Below are 18,724 nucleotides of genomic sequence, written 5' to 3' on the forward strand. Positions count from 1 at the left end.
CCACCCTCCTCCATCCTCCTCCACAGAGTGAAGGAGGATGGAGTCGCTGCAGCAGATGTCCACTAGGTGGCAGTCCTTGATGATGTTAGAAGAAAAAGTTGCTTGTGAAAAGTCTCAGATGTGAACCTCCCTTTCTCTCCCCTCTCTCTCTCTCTCTCTCTCTCTCTCTCTCTCTCTCTCTCTCTCTCTCTCTCTCTCTCTCTCTCTCTCTCTCTCTCCTCCCTCCTCAGTATATAAAACATCCCCTCCACTCTTTGACTCTCAGACGTACAAACGCCCCCCCACCCCCCCCTCCCCGCTCCTCCTGAATGATCTCCAGGACACCCGACTGCGCTCCTCCGCCTCCGGACCGCCTCCATCACTCTTTATCCCCCTCAAGTTTGGAGGCTGATAGCGGCTTCATCAACAAGGAAGTCCCCTCTTTCTCTCTCTCTCTCTCTCTCTCTTTCTTTCTTTCTTTCGTTCTTTTTTCATAATTTTTGCCGCTGCTGAGGACAGTTTGACATGACGGGAGGCATGAAGATCACATGTCTGTGGGCCGCCGCCGCCGTGATGCTGTCGCTCGTCTCTCTGGTGAGTTAAATGTCATTCTGATTTGACCTTTTTTTTAAAAAAAAAAAAAGAAGAAGAAGAGGAAGAAAGATTTCATATCGCTTCTGCATGATGAATGTTTGCGCCCCGTCTGGGAGGAATATTGGCAAACGGACAGAAGTGAGTTTGAGACAGATCAAGGACCCGTCAGTGTTGGGGTCCTCTATCATCTCGGGAGGCGTCTGTATCCAGTGTAGGACGGTCCTTTTCTTTTCTTTTCCTTTCCTTTCCCGTCACTTTCAACACCCACAAACCAGATTTCCAATTCATTACCGTCTCCGTCAGCCCCAGCTCTCCAAATCCAAATCTGCATCTCCACAAATCCACCCGCTGGATATTCTTCCCTCAGCACTATCCATTCAGTCCTTCCTCCTTTTTTTTTTTGTGTGACTGTGTGTGTGTGTGCCCCCCCCCCCTCTTCCTCTTCCTCCTCCTCCTCCTCCTCCTCCTCCTCCTTTCTTCATTCTCCCATTTACAGATGCGCTCCAATAAGAACATATTTGACAGTGCGGCGTGGAGCAGCCTGAGCCCATTATGACAAACATAGCAGAATGCTCCTAACTCCAATGCCCTGACAGTTTGTGACAACCCAATTCCTTTAATCCTCAAAGAGACAGTAACCCCTCACCCACTGATAAATCTGTCAACAAAGCAATCAAAGCCCAACAGGAGCCACTCCTCTCCTCAACACACACACACACACACACACACACACACACACACACACACACACACACACACACACACACACACACACACACACACACACACACACACGCACACACACAACCAGAAGACACGGAAGAAATTCCGTAAACTTAATCCCCACAAACTTGACTGGCCTTAAAAAGCTCCCGTGGTGTTATCTGTGTTTAATTTGCATAGTGATGGAAAGAAGTCAATTACTATTAATTATTCTCTACAACTTAATACCCATTATCGAATTGAATTCACCGTCTTGAAAACCATAAACTCAATTTCACAGCTGACTAAGCGCACTAATCATTCCACCCCCCCCAACCACCACCACCACCAGCACCACCACCACCACCACAACACCACCCCCTTGTTTTTTTTGTGTGTGTTTTTTTGTTTTCGTTAATACAACATGGAGCCTTTACTTGCTTCTTTAAAACGATGCAACGATTCTTCGATTTCAGAAACAATAACATTAACGAACATGGACCCCCCCCCCCCCCCCCCCCGCCCTTTCTTTTTCTCCCCCCCTTTGTCCCAGTCCACATGCAGACATTAATCATGAGTTGAGAGTACAATAGCAGCGTGTTGATCTTATAGCATCATTTGACAAGAGTACGTGTGTTTTCTTTTTCTTTTCTTTTTTTTTTTTTTTCTCCACACTGGGCTGCCAAATTGCTTCGCTATGCTTTAATGGGATGATCATAATTGTTTCGTACTCGGTGCATCCTAAGCTTTCGCCCGCAGCTCCTTCAACAGATTGACAGACCCATGGGAACCTCGCAAACTTATTTTGGCCGCCTTTGAACCAAGTCGTGTGTGAAATAATATGATTATGCATTTTTCCTCTGGGTAAGTTGGAAAACTGGTGGCGAGGTTTTTTTTTTTTTTTTTCCTCCTTTTCCTCCTCATCCTCTTCCTTCTTCTTCTTCTTCTTCTTCTTCTTCACCACCACCCCCCTCCCCTCCCCTCCCCTCCATCTAATATCCCGCAGTCTGTCCGCGTACAGTATTTATCCTCCTCAGAAGTCATGGTAATAATTGTGCCCCGGCCTCTCCGAGCGCTGCTGCAGTGATAGGGCTCGGCTCCATCCACAGCTGCCTGTGATGTCTTGACACACTTTGTGATTTGTCATCATCTCTGACCCCCCTCAGGTAACACTTTGATATCACCGGGAGAATATAGACCTTAAACTCTTAGTGGGCGTCAAATGCCCCGAGCTTGATCCATCGGCCCGGCTGTGCCGCGCCGCGCGGGGACCTCACAAGGCGAGACAAGTTCCAACGCACTGTAAATGACTATGACGACAAACCCAAGTGCCCGGTTGGAGGAGAGAAAAAAAGACTCTTGAGACTCTTAAACTGTCTCCATGTCTCAAGGAGAACAGGAAACGTGGAACAACTGCGTTTTACTGACTTTTCCTGCCATATTTAATTTATTTATTTTTTGTTATTTTTCTCTGTGAGGTAGACTGGCTGTCTCACACCTGAAGAGTGCAGCAGGTCTGATCCTACAACATGTCCTCCAGTCAAACTCTCCCCCTTAAATAGCTCCTCCTCAGACTTTAAGCTTCTCTGGATAAGAACATCACTTTAATGCCTTGGGAAAAAAAAAAAGAAATTCTCAAGTTTAAAACTTGTGCGTAGAAACTGGAAAAAAAAAACGGGGGGGGGGGGGGGGGGGGGGGGGATCACTTCTGGCATGTTGCAGGTGGCTCCTGAACACACACACACACACACACATTTACAGCATCCAATCAAGGTTGCAAAGTGGCCGGCAGCCGGCCCCCAAATCTGCTATCAGCCGGTTGCGGCTCTCCATCCGCCTTCGCCGTTCGACCAACAGGCTGTCGCACTCACAAATCCTCACCCGCAGCAGCCGCCGCAGTCAGGCAAATGAAAAGTGACACACACTTTCATTCTTCCCGGCTGGGTTTTGTGTACAGCCCACCGCAGAGTCATCTGGCTCCTCCGGTGCTTCTATTAAAGGTGGAATTTGTCGGGGCTGTTCGGGGGGTCCGGCCCATAGAATATCCCTCCCGGCTCCCGGGGGAGAGCCGAGGTTGTTTATCTCCCCGTTTCAAAGAGCGGACGCCTGCGCCTTATCACAGCCTCGCCAAAGACGAGATAGCATTTAAAGTTTGTCCAAGAGCCTGCCTATATATATATATATATATATATATATATATATATATATATATATATATATATATATGGAGAGAGAGAGAGAGATAGATAGATATATAAATATATATATATGCCTGCATCTGGCAATCTGAGAACGGCTTCCTAAAGGACTTTCTGCATACCGATGCTGTTTGTGTTATCTCGTCCACGGATTCTGCCTCACACACCGAATCGGGGAATAATGTTTTCAGACAGTTAAATAGTTTTTATTGGTGGTGGGAGTGGGGAACTTCTGCATAACAAAGGCAGGTTGGGAAAGAAAAAAAAAAAAAAAGTTTGAATAAACTCCCAAGCCATTAAAAGATGATTGGGAGATATGTTCAAATGGAAATGGCTCGTCTTAATCTGTGTTTGGCAAATTAATTTAATTTTTTTTTTCCAATGCTACAGCATTCACACGAGGCTTCCGCTGATATGATTCTCTGCATCTATTTGAAAGCAAAAGACGGAAAAGGGAGCCAGGATCTAACAAAAACATGCTTCTCTTTGAACTGAACATTTGAAATTCATTACTGAAGCTCATTTAAAGTTTCCAACGATGATTTTACCTTCATGCAACATCTTCAAATCTGAGTTTTAACTCTCCTCTTTTAATCGGCTGCTTTTTGCAGAAATTGCATTTTTTGCAGATGACTTCTTTTTTATTTTTTGGGGGCGGATTGCTTGCCATTGATTTCCATTGATTTCTTCTTCTCTTATTGCTCATTCATGACGTTTCCAAACTCTTACTGATTGTTATTGGTCTGAGTTGCATTATCATTTTTATGGTTTTATGGATTTTTAGTTTTTTTTCTTCTACTATGAAGAATAAACACTTGGAGGTGAGTGTGTCCAGCAGGATGACGTTGACCTTTTGCACAATCTGGTCCAAACCTTCAGAGAAACGCTCTGCGAGGCGTCGGTGCCTCTTCTTTGTTGTTGCTTTGCAAACAACTTCCATTCATTTTGGCTTTTCAGTGCGATTTCAGTTGTTGTATTTGCCTCTTCTTGACGTCCCCTTTTTTCCATTGTTTCTCTTGACGATTTAAATGAAATGTCATGTGACTTCCTGGAAAAGAAAAGCAACATGGCCGACACTGAGACGTTGAGATTTTGGACAGAAATGGAGGAAAACGATAAATCACTTGCCTCTGGGATCAATTTAATGTTGACTGGAAGAAATATGAAGATTATTCAACAGATTTACTCACTGACAGAGAAATATTGGGCATAATTAGATGAAGCAGGAATGAATGGAACTCAATGGTTGTGAAATTAAAGCATTGAAAACAATGAAATTTCCTCGATTTAAAGGTTTTCTAATTTAATTATTTATGCGAGCTTATTTGTTGTGTGAAGTTCAAAATACTAGTATACTAGTATATACACAAGTATAGTTGCTGTTATTTTCCTTCTTTTTCTAAGCTGGTGAAGAGTGAATGATGATAATCCTTCTAATAATAATATTAATAACTAAATTGTGTGTATATAAAAACTATGATAAATATCCAAGAAAGAAGCTTTTAATTGTCTATTAAAAATGCAATAAAATTCACAGCAACCTGCAACGTGACGGCAAAACACAACGTACACACACACACACGACTTATAAAAGCGCTAAAACAAGAACTCATACACACACATGCATACATAATCCATTCACGAACACAAGTAGGTCCAAATCTTTTTTTACGTCTACAAAAATACACACACAGTTGTACCAATGTACCGAGACTAAAAGAACACAACCATAAGATCAAACGTGAAAACAAAATATTGTTTCTGAAAAAGTCACAATGATTCTTCTACGACTGCTTCTACCGGTTCATTATTATACAATCGTAGGTATTTTAAACTCTGTATTTAAGTCAACTTTTTTCATCTGGTCACAATCGCCAACATTTACATGCCAAAGGTTGAATGTTGAAGATTTCAGGATTTCGAATGAGATGTTTGGCTGAACAAAGGTGAAACGTAGTCTTGGGAGTTTTGGGAGGGAAAAAAGGCAACTTTTGAGAATTAATGTAAAACATTGATTAAAAAGAAATAAAAAAATATCCCTCAAAGCTTGAAGGAAAAGGAAACTTTGAAAATACAGACTGAAAAAAAAATGTCAATAGTGAAAATGGTAAATCTCAGTTAATCTTCATTGTTTTTTTTGTTTTATTTGTGTGTATCTTGAATATCGGGGATGCTTAAGATTAAGGTTTCATTCATAATTCTCAATTTCCCCTCTTGATAACCAAAGACAAGAAGTTGTAATCTGCATTTAACCTATATTTCACTGTGGATAACAGAGTGGTCAAAACCAGCATCGATTCATGTCAAACAATAGACAATGAAATATAGTCCAGATTTTAATCTTATGATTCTTTTTTCGGGGGGGATAATTTCACATATTATGGCCTCTGAAAGCAGTTTAACAGCCACAACAGGCCACTGATTGGTCGGACTGTATCCCATAGTAACCATCACTTTATTAATATAAAGGTAATTAATTCCCAGAATAAACCCCACCTTTAGCCAGGGCCAATGCAGTTAGTTTGATATTTAATATTAAAGGAATGTTTGCACACTGATCTCCGTTAAAGCCAGAGTTATAAAAGTGTTGACCTTTAAGCGTCCATGTTTGTTTAGGCCTTTCCTCCAGTTCCTCTCATCACTCCCAGCCTCGCTTTGTGCCTCTCCTGCATGTTTTTTTATTTTTTTTTTTTTGAAGCCGAGGAGCGGTAAATCTTGGCCCCCTGAGTGTTGGTGTAGTCAGTCGGGGTGTTCTGGATATAAACGTTGCTTTAGTCAGGACTGCCTCTGATCTGCCTAATCTCCCCGGGCTGGATTACAGGTTGGGCTCTAATCCGTGAAGTGGGGGTCTCTGTGAATGTGCCTCCGAGCGCTCTAATCCAGAGACTGTCAGGTGCTTTAGATGAAAGCTAATTGCATGTCACAGTTTGGGGACCATACACAACACCGATGACAACAGCGGAAAGAGTTTTCCACAAACAAGGAATTAGGCCCGATGACTATGAACCGGCTGCGCCGTAATTTTGATCATCTTGGAGGAAAATGGTGCAAAAAAAAAAAAAAAAGTAATTTAAAAATCCCTTCAAATAGAAAAAAGAAACGGGTGACATCTGCTCTTTTAAAATCATTTCACAACGTGAAGTTGCAGAAATTTATTTTCAACACGTCACTTCATTTATTCTCTGACAAAATCATCCTAAACCTGCCTGGATTTGCATTGTTTGGGGAAACATTCGCCCCACACACACACACACACACACACACACACACACACACGCACACACGCACACACGCACACACGCACACACATCCAGCTATTAGCCAGACAGGCATATAAACCAGCTCAAAGCAGTTCCCCTAATATCCCTTGATCTGGTGCTCGGGCCTCCGCTGAGACCCAAACCCAGTTACTGAAAAGCTTTAGTAATTACTGCGCTCCAAAAAAAAAAAAAGATGTTTCATGTGATCATTAGAGGCGCCGGTCTCTTTTTCACAAAGTCGACACCAAAATGGCAATTATAAATAAATGGGCTTTTCAGTCTGGATGTGTGGCCAAAGGTCATTAAGGGACCATTTGTTCATCTCCATTCAATTTGGTTCATCGGAAGCGAGCGAAATATTAAAAGTTTTGCCAAATAAAATTAGTCATTGACCAAATGTCTTTTAACAATAAAGAGGAATTACGAGGCATGAAATCCAAAACATGACTGAACGATTAGAGTTTGAGGTTCACAAATGTATGAATGAGTCCTTGAGTTTTAACAACGATACTGTTTTAAACTAAATAATCTATTTTTCTATTTTTCCCCCTTATACCGGCTCAGTAAATGTATATATTAAATTTATGAGTGGATGAGTCAGAACCTTTTCCAACTCAACCCAGAGAAAACTGAGCTCCAAAGTAGAAAGCTTAAAGGTCAGCGCTCATCTGGACTCCAGGTCACTCAGGACATCAAATCAGGCCAGAAAATCTGGGTGGAGTTCTGGACTCAGACCTGAAATTCAACAGCCACATTAAGACAAGAACAAAATCAGCTTCCGACCATCTGAACAATGTTGAAGAATCAAAGGATTTCTGAGCAACAAGATTCTGAGAAACTTCTTCTGCTTTGAGTTTCAGTAGGTTGGATTATTGTAACGGTGCGTTCACAGGCCTCAGGAAAAAAATCTGTCAGACAACTACAGCTCCTCTAAAACGCTGCAGCCAGAGTCCTCAGAGGGTGGAGCACATTACACCAACACAAAGAGGGTGGAGCACATTACGCCCGTGCTCCAGTCCCTGCACTGGCTGCCTGTGTGCCAAAGGATTGACTTCAAAATCTTCCTTCTGCTCTAGAAAGCTTTGAATGGTCTCGGCCTAAATCCATCTCAGATTGACTTGTAGAAGATCAAACCTCCAGACCTCTGAGGTCCTCAGGACGAGGTTGACTCACTGTTCCTACAGTCAGAAGAAACAAGGTGAAGCAGCTTTTAGTTCCTACGCTCCCCACCTGTGGATCAGGAGGGGAGCGTAGGACAGGTCAGCATACAGTGGAAATGACAGCATGACGTTTTAATCAACAAGGAGTTTGGAATCATTATGTTTAATTAAGATGGGATGATAAACTAAATATGTTTCAATGCCTGCATGTGATGTAAATAAATGAAGAATCACTCGCCTCACAGTGAGAATATCCTCAGGTTAAGTTCGTGTGATTTTCAGTGTTGAGTTTACATGTCCAAGAGTCAGCGGGGTCCAGCTCCAGTGCTGCAAAGCTTTGTAAAAGATGGGTCGTGATATTATTAAGATAATAATAAAAATATTAATATTAAATGTCCCAAACAAAGCGGGTGGGAGATTCACCTCATGGAGGAGATCAGCGTCTGTTGATGCAGCCACAAGAATAATACAGTTTATTTATAAGCACATTTTGAAGGCGCTCAAGTAGGATACGCTACGCCTTGTCCTGCGTGTACTGTCGGTGTACGTAGCGTCGACCTCGAGACTGTGCCGAGGTGATTCACGGCGACGCAAAGCCTTCACGCCGTTTGCTCATGGAGTAGGAATTAGGCTTTTAACGAGTACGCGTACTCGTTATCGGCGAGCAGCTAAAGGCTAGTACGCCTACACTTGAAAACAATGGATGTATTTGTCAGCGTGGCAACGATCAAGACATTCAATCTGCCAATCACCAATGACTCCGGTAAAACGGCCTCATTTATCAACTCCAAGGATGTTTGTCGCACCCCAAATTTTAACTTTTGGTGAATTCGTGAAACCCTGAAGCTCGGCACCTTTATCTATAAGATAAAAATCGGGCCCCGTAATAAAACATTTTACTACCTCTTCACTCGTCGTGATGGACAACAAGAAAGTCGGGCGCAACCTTTGATATAAACTATCCCGAGATCAAGTGTTAAAATCCACTCATCACTATTATGTAACATGATATATGACCTTGCAGCAAACAGCGAGTGTAAAATCTGAGTTAATGGCAGTAACTGGTGAGTCACATCATCTTCATCATCGCTTTCAAAATCTGCACAAACAACTCAAACAAGTACAAATCTGTAATATTCTTCAAGGAAAGAAAAAAAAAAAAAAAAAAAAGGCAGAACTGTAACGTGGAAGTCAACTTTATAGCTCCCTGTCCGACAGACTATAAGCTACTGTTTCGGTGAACTTTTACATCCTAAGGAGCTTTATGTTTTAATATAATGGTGCCAATAAATCCTGAACGGGAAGTCTCCCTCATCCTTTGCACTCACTTTATCTTTGGATGATACATCACCGGGCGAGGCAACATGACAGACTTTTGTTTCCAGCCACGGACGTCGAGAGGAGGTGTTCATTAATACGGTTTAACTGCCCTGCTGCGCGAGGAAACTGCTGAAAATTCAGATTTCTCCTCAACTTCCTCCTCACTGCAAAATTCTTTGCTCTGGAAGCTTTACTGCGTCTTCTTTTCATTTGTAATAATAATAAAAAAAAGAAAAACCCACTGTGGATATCAGACAAAGGCTTCGATTCGACCCTAAAACACTGTGAAGCCGCCGTCCGCGGAGGCAGAGAGATCGCTAACGGTTCGCTCGCGCCGCGTCGTCCATCATCGAGGCCTCTTCAAAACAACTGGAGGCCATCTTTTCAAACTCCCACACTCTCTGAGCCCGATCGCTCCAGATGAGCTTCGGAGAGAGCGAGAGAGAAAGAGAGAGGACAGATAGAAAGTCCTTCTTACAGTGCAACAATGTCATTCGGTGAACTTTGCGAAAGAGAACAAAGAGCTTATATTCAGGAGTATCGATCGCGGGGTGAAGGTGCGAGATGTAAACGCCTCGACCAGATGGATCTGCTGTCACGTCCGCCCGGCCGGCGCCCGGACGTCACTGTCACGGCGCTCCGTGGGAGGGGCGCGGGAAATCTTCGCTCTCTCATCTGTGTGATTGTTGAAGAAGAGGCGCAGAATGATTCATCAATCATCCATTCAGGGCACATTCAGCAGGTAATAGTCTGCTGTTGCATCACGTCTGCGCTCCATTCATCTCGCCGCTTGGCAGGAGTACCCTTAATCTTGATTAGGACGTTTCACACACTGTAAGACTCGTTTACAGCGTGAGAGCTGGACATGGACACACACCTGGATTTGTTCTGGCAGGTTTTGAAGAGCGCCTCTGTTGTCTTTCCATTGACCTTTAGCGCTGTTTGGGAGCGGTGGTGGCCTCGTGGTTAAATAAATGTCTTTATCCGGATCATCTTGCATGTGGGAGCTCGCAAGTTGGTTGGTTTCTCGCTACCCGGAAGCCGTTTCCCAGAATAATTTGGTTTCTTTCACAGTGAATGTAAGAATAAACAAAATGAATGAAACAACTTAGTTATTATATACACACATTTTCTTACATGTACTTTTTTTTTTTTTTAATGAGGAGGGTTAAAATATATGAATTAAACTTTATGCAGGGGTGTAAAACATGTTTTCTGTCAGAGGCCACAAACATTTCATCTTGACTGGGCTGGACTGTCATAATAAACTTTAAACTTAAACTTCTTTTTCATAATGAAAATATTTGCACAAAAACTAAACAATTACTATCAAAAATCACTGCAACCTCTACATAAAGCCAATTTTAATGAAACATTCTGGTGCAAAATACAGTAAAATGTCCCAAAATAGCTGTTGCATTATGGATGTTTTTACAAACTCACCCTGACAGCGCGGCTTTCAAGCTGATGTAGTTTCCATTTTCCCCAAGAAAGTCGTAATCTTTCATGGCAGCATCGCCGATATCTCAGCTCAGCCCTCAGTACTGCGTTGTGTCCGCTACTCTGAAGAAATCTGTTGAGATGATGTCTTCTTGAAACGTTTACGATTTACTAGAAGGTGGAAGGAATTTTCTGGACTCCAGAAGATGCAGAGAGTTTATTACAGATGAACGTACGGTGTGTAAATATATATAATCTATATTTTTACAACTTTTAATTAAAACACATTTTTTAAACCGAGTCTACTGTACTATAGGTTTAATGGTAACCAGTTAAAATCATGTAGAAAAGCATTCGTGTATCAGTTACAAACTATAAAGACCAACCAGGTATTTGTAATTATTATAATCTTTGGATTCCACCAGCTATTGACAATAATAGCATCAGAAATGACATTCCCTGGCCCCGTTTAAACCCCCCGTTTTGTTTCAGAAAAGCTTCACGTTCACACGGCAACTTTTTGAAAATGATGTCCGTTTATGTGGCAACGACAAACACACAGAAAACGCCGCCGGTGTTATTGTCCGGCTACTGGCATGTCCAGAAAAACTCTTTAGTATGGCCGTGGTGCGCATGCGCCCGAGCATTTGCAAAAAGCTTTCCATGGCTTCGAGCACCGTAGTCATGTATACCAACCTCCAAAACACATGGAATAATTGCTGTGTAAACGGGGCCATATTCTAAGTTATTATTGGACTGATAATACATTTACCAATTATAAAAATTAGTTTTATTCATAAATGAATTTCAGGATACCCTTTTACATACGGAAAAAATTCCACGAGGGTTTGCAGTACATAAACATCTTTTTAACATATACTTGTTTTTCCATAAGAAACAGGTGAAATTCACTGTTTCAGTTTAAACTTTTTTGGCATATGTTTTAATGTTTTCATCATTCCCAAAAGCCTGGAGATTGTAGTAAAAAAAATTTGTGCAAAATTGCACAACATCCTGTTTTCACTTTTACTCACAGTCGCCAGGTTGCTTCGGTTTACAAACATCCAGGTCCAACAGACACAGAAACTCGTATTTGAACTGCCATTGCTCTGCTAAAGAACCGTAAATGGGCTCGTCAGTGCCTGCATTGAATGAACTCCGCTCCAACTTCTCCTTGTCTTACTGCTGGCTGTACCACAAATTGCCCCTCTGAGGTAATAAAGTGGACCTCGACCTTGACCGTGTTGTTTTCTTGTTCTTACAGGCGTCCGGTGCAGAATCACCCGGTTCCGACTTGAGGGAGAGCTCCAAATCCAAAGTGAAGACCTACTGGAGCGACAGCAGCAAGGCCTTCTCCATCAGCCGCCTGCTGTCCCAGACCCTCTACGGCAAGGAGAACTTCACGTCTCTGGATCTGAACTACGGCGAGCCAGACGCTTACTCCAAGCAGGAGCAGTGGAACTGGCTGTACAACAGCTCGGCCGGCCACGACCCTCGATCCAGGACGAAAAGACGGCCCATCGTCAAAACCGGGAAGTTTAAGAAGATGTTCGGCTGGGGCGACTTCCACTCCAACATCAAGACGGTGAAGCTGAACCTCCTCATCACCGGTAAAATCGTGGATCACGGTAACGGCACCTTCAGCGTCTACTTCCGGCACAACTCCACCGGCCAGGGCAACGTGTCGGTGGGGCTGGTTCCTCCGACCAAAGCCGTGGAGTTCCAGGTCCACCAGCAGTTCCATCACCATCACCAGCAGCAGCAGCAGCAGCAGCAGCAGCAGCAGACGGCCCTGGAGACCAAAGACACCAAACTCTTCAACTGCAGGGTGGAGTACGAGAAGGTGGAGAAGGGCACCAGGAACTCACTGTGCGCTCACGACCCGTCGCAGAGCTGCCCGCAGGAGCAGACGCAGAGCCACGTGTCCTGGCTGTGCTCCAAACCCTTCAAAGTCATCTGCATCTTCATCACCTTCTACAGCACCGACTACAAGCTGGTGCAGAAGGTGTGTCCGGACTACAACTACCACAGCGACACCCCCTACCTGCCCACCGGGTGATCGCGGACGGACGCAGAGACGCGGGCTGTCGGGTCCCGGGCAATGTCTGATTATTCCAACCAAAATGCAATCAAGACATTTCCGACTGAAGATGTCAACAGGCATTGCTCCGACTAACATATCCTTCTGAAAAGACTGATATTGCTCCAATGAACAGAGCGAACCTGAGGTCATGATGGGAGCATTTAGGGAAGCATTTATAGGCTTGCAAATACTCATATCACATGCATAGCTGCTTACATCAAACGGAAATTCCCAAGCCGACCGTAAAAAAAAAATATGCTGATTGTATTTATGTAAATATTGTGGATCCCTCACAAAGACCCGAAAACAATTTTATTAACATTTTTCCTCCCGCTAATTTAGTTGTTTATGTTGATAGTGTATTTCCGTCTCAATCATGCTTCCTGTCTTCTCCAATCAGTCTCCGGTAATCATTGCAAACACGTAGACGTCAATGCAAATAGGAAGAATCTGTCAGTATGCATTAGCGGGCATAATGGGGAAAAAAGCCAGCATATTTTGAGTGGTGTTGTTTTCCCGCAGTGTGATTGTCGGAGAGAGTATACCTTCTCTGGTGTCGTCGTTGGAGTCTCGTCCCACGTCCATGCATGAACCCCCGTGTGGTGAACAGCCGAGTGGCGTCCATCTATATTTCCATGGCATCGCAGCTGTCAGAAATCATCTTCATCAAGTCACGAGAGACGAAAAGAGAAAAAAAGAGAGAGAAGGAAAGGTGCTTCTATTTTAATTTTGTGTTGTGTGTGTTTGCAGTTTTAAGGCCGTGGATGACGCTCGGTAAATGGCACCAGTGGAGGGCTCTAATCAGATCAAACACGGGCTTATAAATGTCTAAATGAAATAAATAAATAAATACGAAAAATACAAAATGACACAGATACAATCATTTTATGCACTGATCTTTCTTTTTTTTTTCTCGCTGCCGCGTTTCCATTTTAATCATCTAAAATGTTTGCTTTTTAATCTTTACAAGTTCAGTGTCATAATTTATAAGACAAGTAGTGGAGAAATTCAAAAGAAGACACTAAAAATAACTTTGGTTTTTAGCAAAATGTGCTGGGGGGGAAAAAACAAGGTCAAAGCCATTTTCAAAAATAGATAATTATAACAGGTGAAGGAGGGATGATTCCCTGGTGTTGGTGTAAATCTGAGAGGTGGTAAAAATGTGCTATCCTGCTCCTGAAGAGACGTGACATACATTAACCAGCAGGCGCTAATCACGTATCGCACCTATCAAACGTTTGCACCTCCTGGTTATCGAAAGAAAAAAAAAAAAAAAGTGGAAATTTTGGATGGGATCAACTCTTGCTGCTAATGATATTGGATGCTCCAATTGGCTATTAAACCTTCATTACATAGATTGGAAGCCAGTGGCTCCACGTGAAACATTTAGAGAAAATGAACTGAGTGTAAGTGGGAGCTCTGCAGAGTCAACACCATAGAAGGAATGAATTAAAGACCCGATAGAAAAACCTGTAAAAAAAAAAAAAAGAAAGAAAGAAAAAAGGAGAAAATGTGCACCTAGGGGCGCAATCACTGCTGTCTATTTAAATTCAGTGCTCTCTTCACAGTGCATGCCAGGGTATGTGCAACACAGTAACTGCTAATGGCAGCCTGGACCACATCCAATATGCCAACATGGGGTGAGGTTTCTGACAAGGCAGGCCGGAGAATAGGGGCGTCCGCCCTGTGGGATGAGCGAGCATAAAGAGGAATTTATGATGTGCAGGAACAAGGCTGGCAGAAATCACTGGAAGCACCTGACTCGTAAATTGAGAGCATGTTTCTGTCAGCGAGAAGAAGCAATGACTAATGTCTGCGATCGCTGTTTGGGCCAGTTCTTTCATCTCAATAAAGTGACTTTGATATCTCTCCACCCTTACCCAAATGTGCCAGGGACAGTTTGTTCAGCTTCAAAGAATTAAAGCGGCACTTTTGCCGAGACAATGCAGCCTCATTATGCACATAATCTTACAAGTGTAAACAGTCCTGGCACAAAAGTGTTGGGGAGCGAGAGCGGCCGAGGGACGGATCTGTTTCCCTGACGGATGTCGTCTGAGGGGAAAATGTGGAGGGGAGAAAAAAGAAAACACGAGCCGTGTGCTGCTCAGGACCAGAAATAATAACAGCTGCAAACATCAAGCAGGTTTTTAGTTCACTAATCGGTGCATTCAGCAGTGAGAAGGGATCAAACGGGGGTGAAGTTAGAGTTGGAAAGCGTTGCGGTCCCATTCAGAAGCTTCTCGGCTCATCGCTTTGAATATATAACCCCCAAAAATTACTTCTTGGTCCAACAATGTCAGTTTTTTGTTAAGTTTGGTCAAATTTCCAAATATGAACACGCAGTTGACTGGAGTAAAGTCAAAATATCAAAAATCATGGTTGTATTTTAAAAAAGTAATCTTCTCAATAACAACAATGAAAAGTAAAGAGTACAATGGATAATATCTATCAATGACAATAAAAAAAAATACATACATTAAATTGTATGAATAATCACAAAAGATAAATACAATAAAATGCCAGCAATAAATATAAAAAATTAGGATGATGCACTTTCAATAAATAACTTTTATAAAAAAAAAAAAAAGGGGAGGGGGGGGGCAACCAGAATACAGTTCAGAGGTTTTAACAATTTTATTATAATAAATTTAAAAAAAATCCAAAATCTAAATTAATATATTTAAATTGTGCTTGAAAGGTTGAAAATAATGTTAAAAAAAACAACAACAACAAAGTTAGACGATAACTTTTCTAACTTACGGCTAAAGCTAAACTTCAACGTGTCTTTTTCAAAGAAGAAATTAAATAATACTTTTGTCATAGACTCTTGTAGGAGATGATCTAGTTCGTTTTGTAGTTCGGCTCATGTGAAGCATCAACAAGCAGATGTATAAAGTTGAGTTCGTTTATTTATTGAAAAGATTTTCTTGCACTAGATATTAAAAGATATTGGGAATATCGACCAAAGGCATGAGTTCGAATAAAAACTTAGAGAAAATTGAGTATATCAAATAAAACTTTCAGTTTCACTGCCTCAATAATAAGTCCACTTTGATTGTATTTTTTATGGGATCATATTCATGGGTGATTTTAAGAATATAACTGCTTTAAAACAGTAATGTAAAGATAAAAAAGGTATAATGATAAAAGAAAGACATAAAAAACCTTTGATTTTAGCTAATTCTTTTCAGCCTTCGTTGTTCAGTCTAATCTGCTGTCAACGTTCAGATCAACGATCGAGTCTCAGTTCAACTCAATGACATGTTGAAATAGAAATTTAAAAAGTTTTAAAAATCAGATGAATCTCAACGTATTCAGAGCGGTGTCAAACACTGGATGATATCAGTTTCAAGAGGAATTCTCTTTTTTATTTATGACGTATTTGCTCAGCTGAATTAGTTCATACAGTTCAATTTAATCCGAACTGGGTCAGACGAGTAAAATTATGCCAACAATTCCAGGATTTCCCTTCCATTTTCAAAATAAAATGCAATTACATCCTGACAAAGTTCAAATTCAATGCACTTTTTACTCAATCTACCATCAAGAAATTAAACAATTTTAAGGAAAAAGTGAGTTTCTATCTAGAGGTCGACAGAGCAGATCATCCTAACTGAAGCATTTGTTATTGTTTTTTTTTATGTTGAATACTCAAAATGTGATCCTTCACATTCAAGGTCAAAGTTTCTCTTCAGAAGTCTTGAAACACAAGATCGCTGCGGCTTCTCGCATGCTTTCCCAAACTAATTATCTAATCCTGTTTTCCCTGGCAATAAGGTCACTTTGACGACCGCGTCACTGACCTCTGGGCTGCTGCGCTTCACGCTTCCGTTTGTGTCTCCAAACGGTCAGTTATCGTCTCCTGAAGCCCACGGATCACGTGTTTGAAACCCCCTGATTTTATTTAAGTGTCTTAATTCCAAAGCCCCATTACCAAAACTCGCCGTTTCCATCGTGGCGTTGCCGCAACGCCGCTCCGTTCAGACATCTAAGTTATCTTTGGGCACAGATCTGGTCCCTGGGTTCAGGCGTCCTGGGCCGGAGCCATCCACGCCCGCCGTCTATCCCCGAGCTCGCCCACAATCCCTGATTAATGTGGTCTGGGCGGGAGCTGTCAGAAATGGCAGAGAGAATCATGGGATTTCTCCTTCAGAGTCCCAATGACACCCAGCAGCTGCAGGAGTAAACAGATGACTAACCACTGGCCTTTTGGCAGCCTGTGGAGATTCACAGTGAGGGAGGGCTGCGAACGTAGCGCTGACATTTCGCTGGATTAGAAAGTTCTCGGGTTCTGCTCTCGTGGTGTCAGAGGTGGTTGGCATAGTAATTATTTGCATCTTGGTTCCTCTTTTATTTATTTTTTTTCTTCTTCTTACGCTCCCCCGCCCCCCGCCCCCTCCAAAACCGCCGTAAAGCTGTGTTACTCCGATGGTGGCGTTTCCCCTCAAATGACATGCTTAAGTGTAAAACATCCTCCCTCATTTATAAGCAAATCACACTCAGTTTGCTGTGCCGCTTCACAGAGAACAATGGGTATCTTGCTTTAAAGGAAAGAAACGTGGGGAAGAAAAAAAAAAAAAACAACCAATTGTCATTTCAGATCATGTCCTGTTGCAGAATTCATTTCAAATCTGGGGCTGAAGCTGTCCTGGGGGCACAGTTTTGTGTGAGGTATTGACATATTAAAGGCTCTATCAGACAATGGCTGCTGTTTTTTTTTTTTTTTTTAACCTCCCTTTATTTATTTATTTTTCCATAAATACCAAATAAATTACTGTCCTCAAAACACTATTACTCCTCTGAAAATGAAAACTCACTCATTGTGAATGTCTCATATCAGGTAAAAAACTAGAGAGAATTAATTAACCTTTGTCATTTTAATTGCTTTAGTGACAGCTGTCCTTTGGTGCCGGAGCTATCCTAATGCACATACTGTGGGCTTGTCAATTACTTTCGCAGTGAATAGATTAAAAACGCCGCAGAGGATAGAGTCATTTCATTAGTCAGACTTAATGCCCCCCAGACACAACCAGGTACGAACACTTCAAACCCTAAATATGCAGGAAAATGAACAATACTATTAAGCCCATATGAATCGAATGAATTGTGGCAACATGAAATTAAGTTTACGCTCTGTTTAATTCCGTCCCACTGCTTATATTACGTTTGGCGCGCGGCTCTGTCTCCGGATGGGGTGTGGAAATTTCCGTCGAATCTGGAAGCTTTTAATAGAAGGTCTCGCGCGCCGGAACGCGGGACACCTGTGCGCCGCCGCTAATTGCTCTAATGGATGTTAGCATGGCGGCGCTGTCAATTCTCGCCACGCCGGATAATGGCTGACAGGAGCCGCCGTCTTAATTCTCCCATTTTTGGCTGTTTGCACATCCTACGATCTAATGCTCGGCTCATCAGCCGAATGAAAGAACCGAGGCGGCTTTCAGACGTCTGTCAGCCGGGCGCCGGCTTTCAACACCCAACGTCTCCAAGTCTCCACCCTTCAGTGGGTTATTAGGAGACGAGAGACGTTCTCACATGTTGTCAGGCTTCTTCTTCTTCTACTTTTTTTTTTTACCCTTCTTGGACTGTGTGGATTTCCGCACTGAAAGAGTGTCGGGGTGCGAGGAGGAGGTGAGCAGAGAATTAGCTCAGATCAAAGGTTACAGATTACTTCTAGACGCTGATGTGAGGATTTAAAAAAAAAAAAAACAACTGGAACTGCATCACAGGCAGACATGTTTGTTTTTTTTTGTCCATTCATCCATCGTTCATGAATGTAGAATGTGCTTTGCCCCAAAATCCTGGGAGGAGTTTACGCTAATTGCTTAACACACAAGACGTAGTGTGTTTATTGAGGCTTTTCAACAGCCGGCTCCCCACGTCTTCTTTTAGCAGACTTTAGGTTTTCTAGGGACTACCCAAACACACTCCGTGGCCCGCGATACCGATCCGATTCTTCAGATTTGAGTATCGGCCATTGCAGACGCTTTC

The 18,724-nt window shown here is 42.5% G+C and overlaps 1 protein-coding gene across 1 annotated transcript; it reads left to right on the forward strand.

The window, feature by feature from the left end:
• Positions 1-504: 504 nt before the first annotated feature.
• LOC308114440 (neurexophilin-1) lies at positions 505-12,712 on the forward strand (the record flags this gene model as incomplete). Its single annotated transcript, XM_080471313.1, has 2 exons — positions 505-573; positions 11,918-12,712. The coding sequence occupies 2 exons, from the start codon at positions 505-507 to the stop codon at positions 12,710-12,712; spliced, it is 864 nt and encodes a 287-aa protein (XP_080327439.1).
• Positions 12,713-18,724: the final 6,012 nt, after the last annotated feature.

The sequence above is a fragment of the Lipophrys pholis genome (assembly GCF_963383615.2).
Source record: "Lipophrys pholis genome assembly, chromosome: 9".
Lineage (NCBI taxonomy): Eukaryota > Metazoa > Chordata > Actinopteri > Blenniiformes > Blenniidae > Lipophrys > Lipophrys pholis.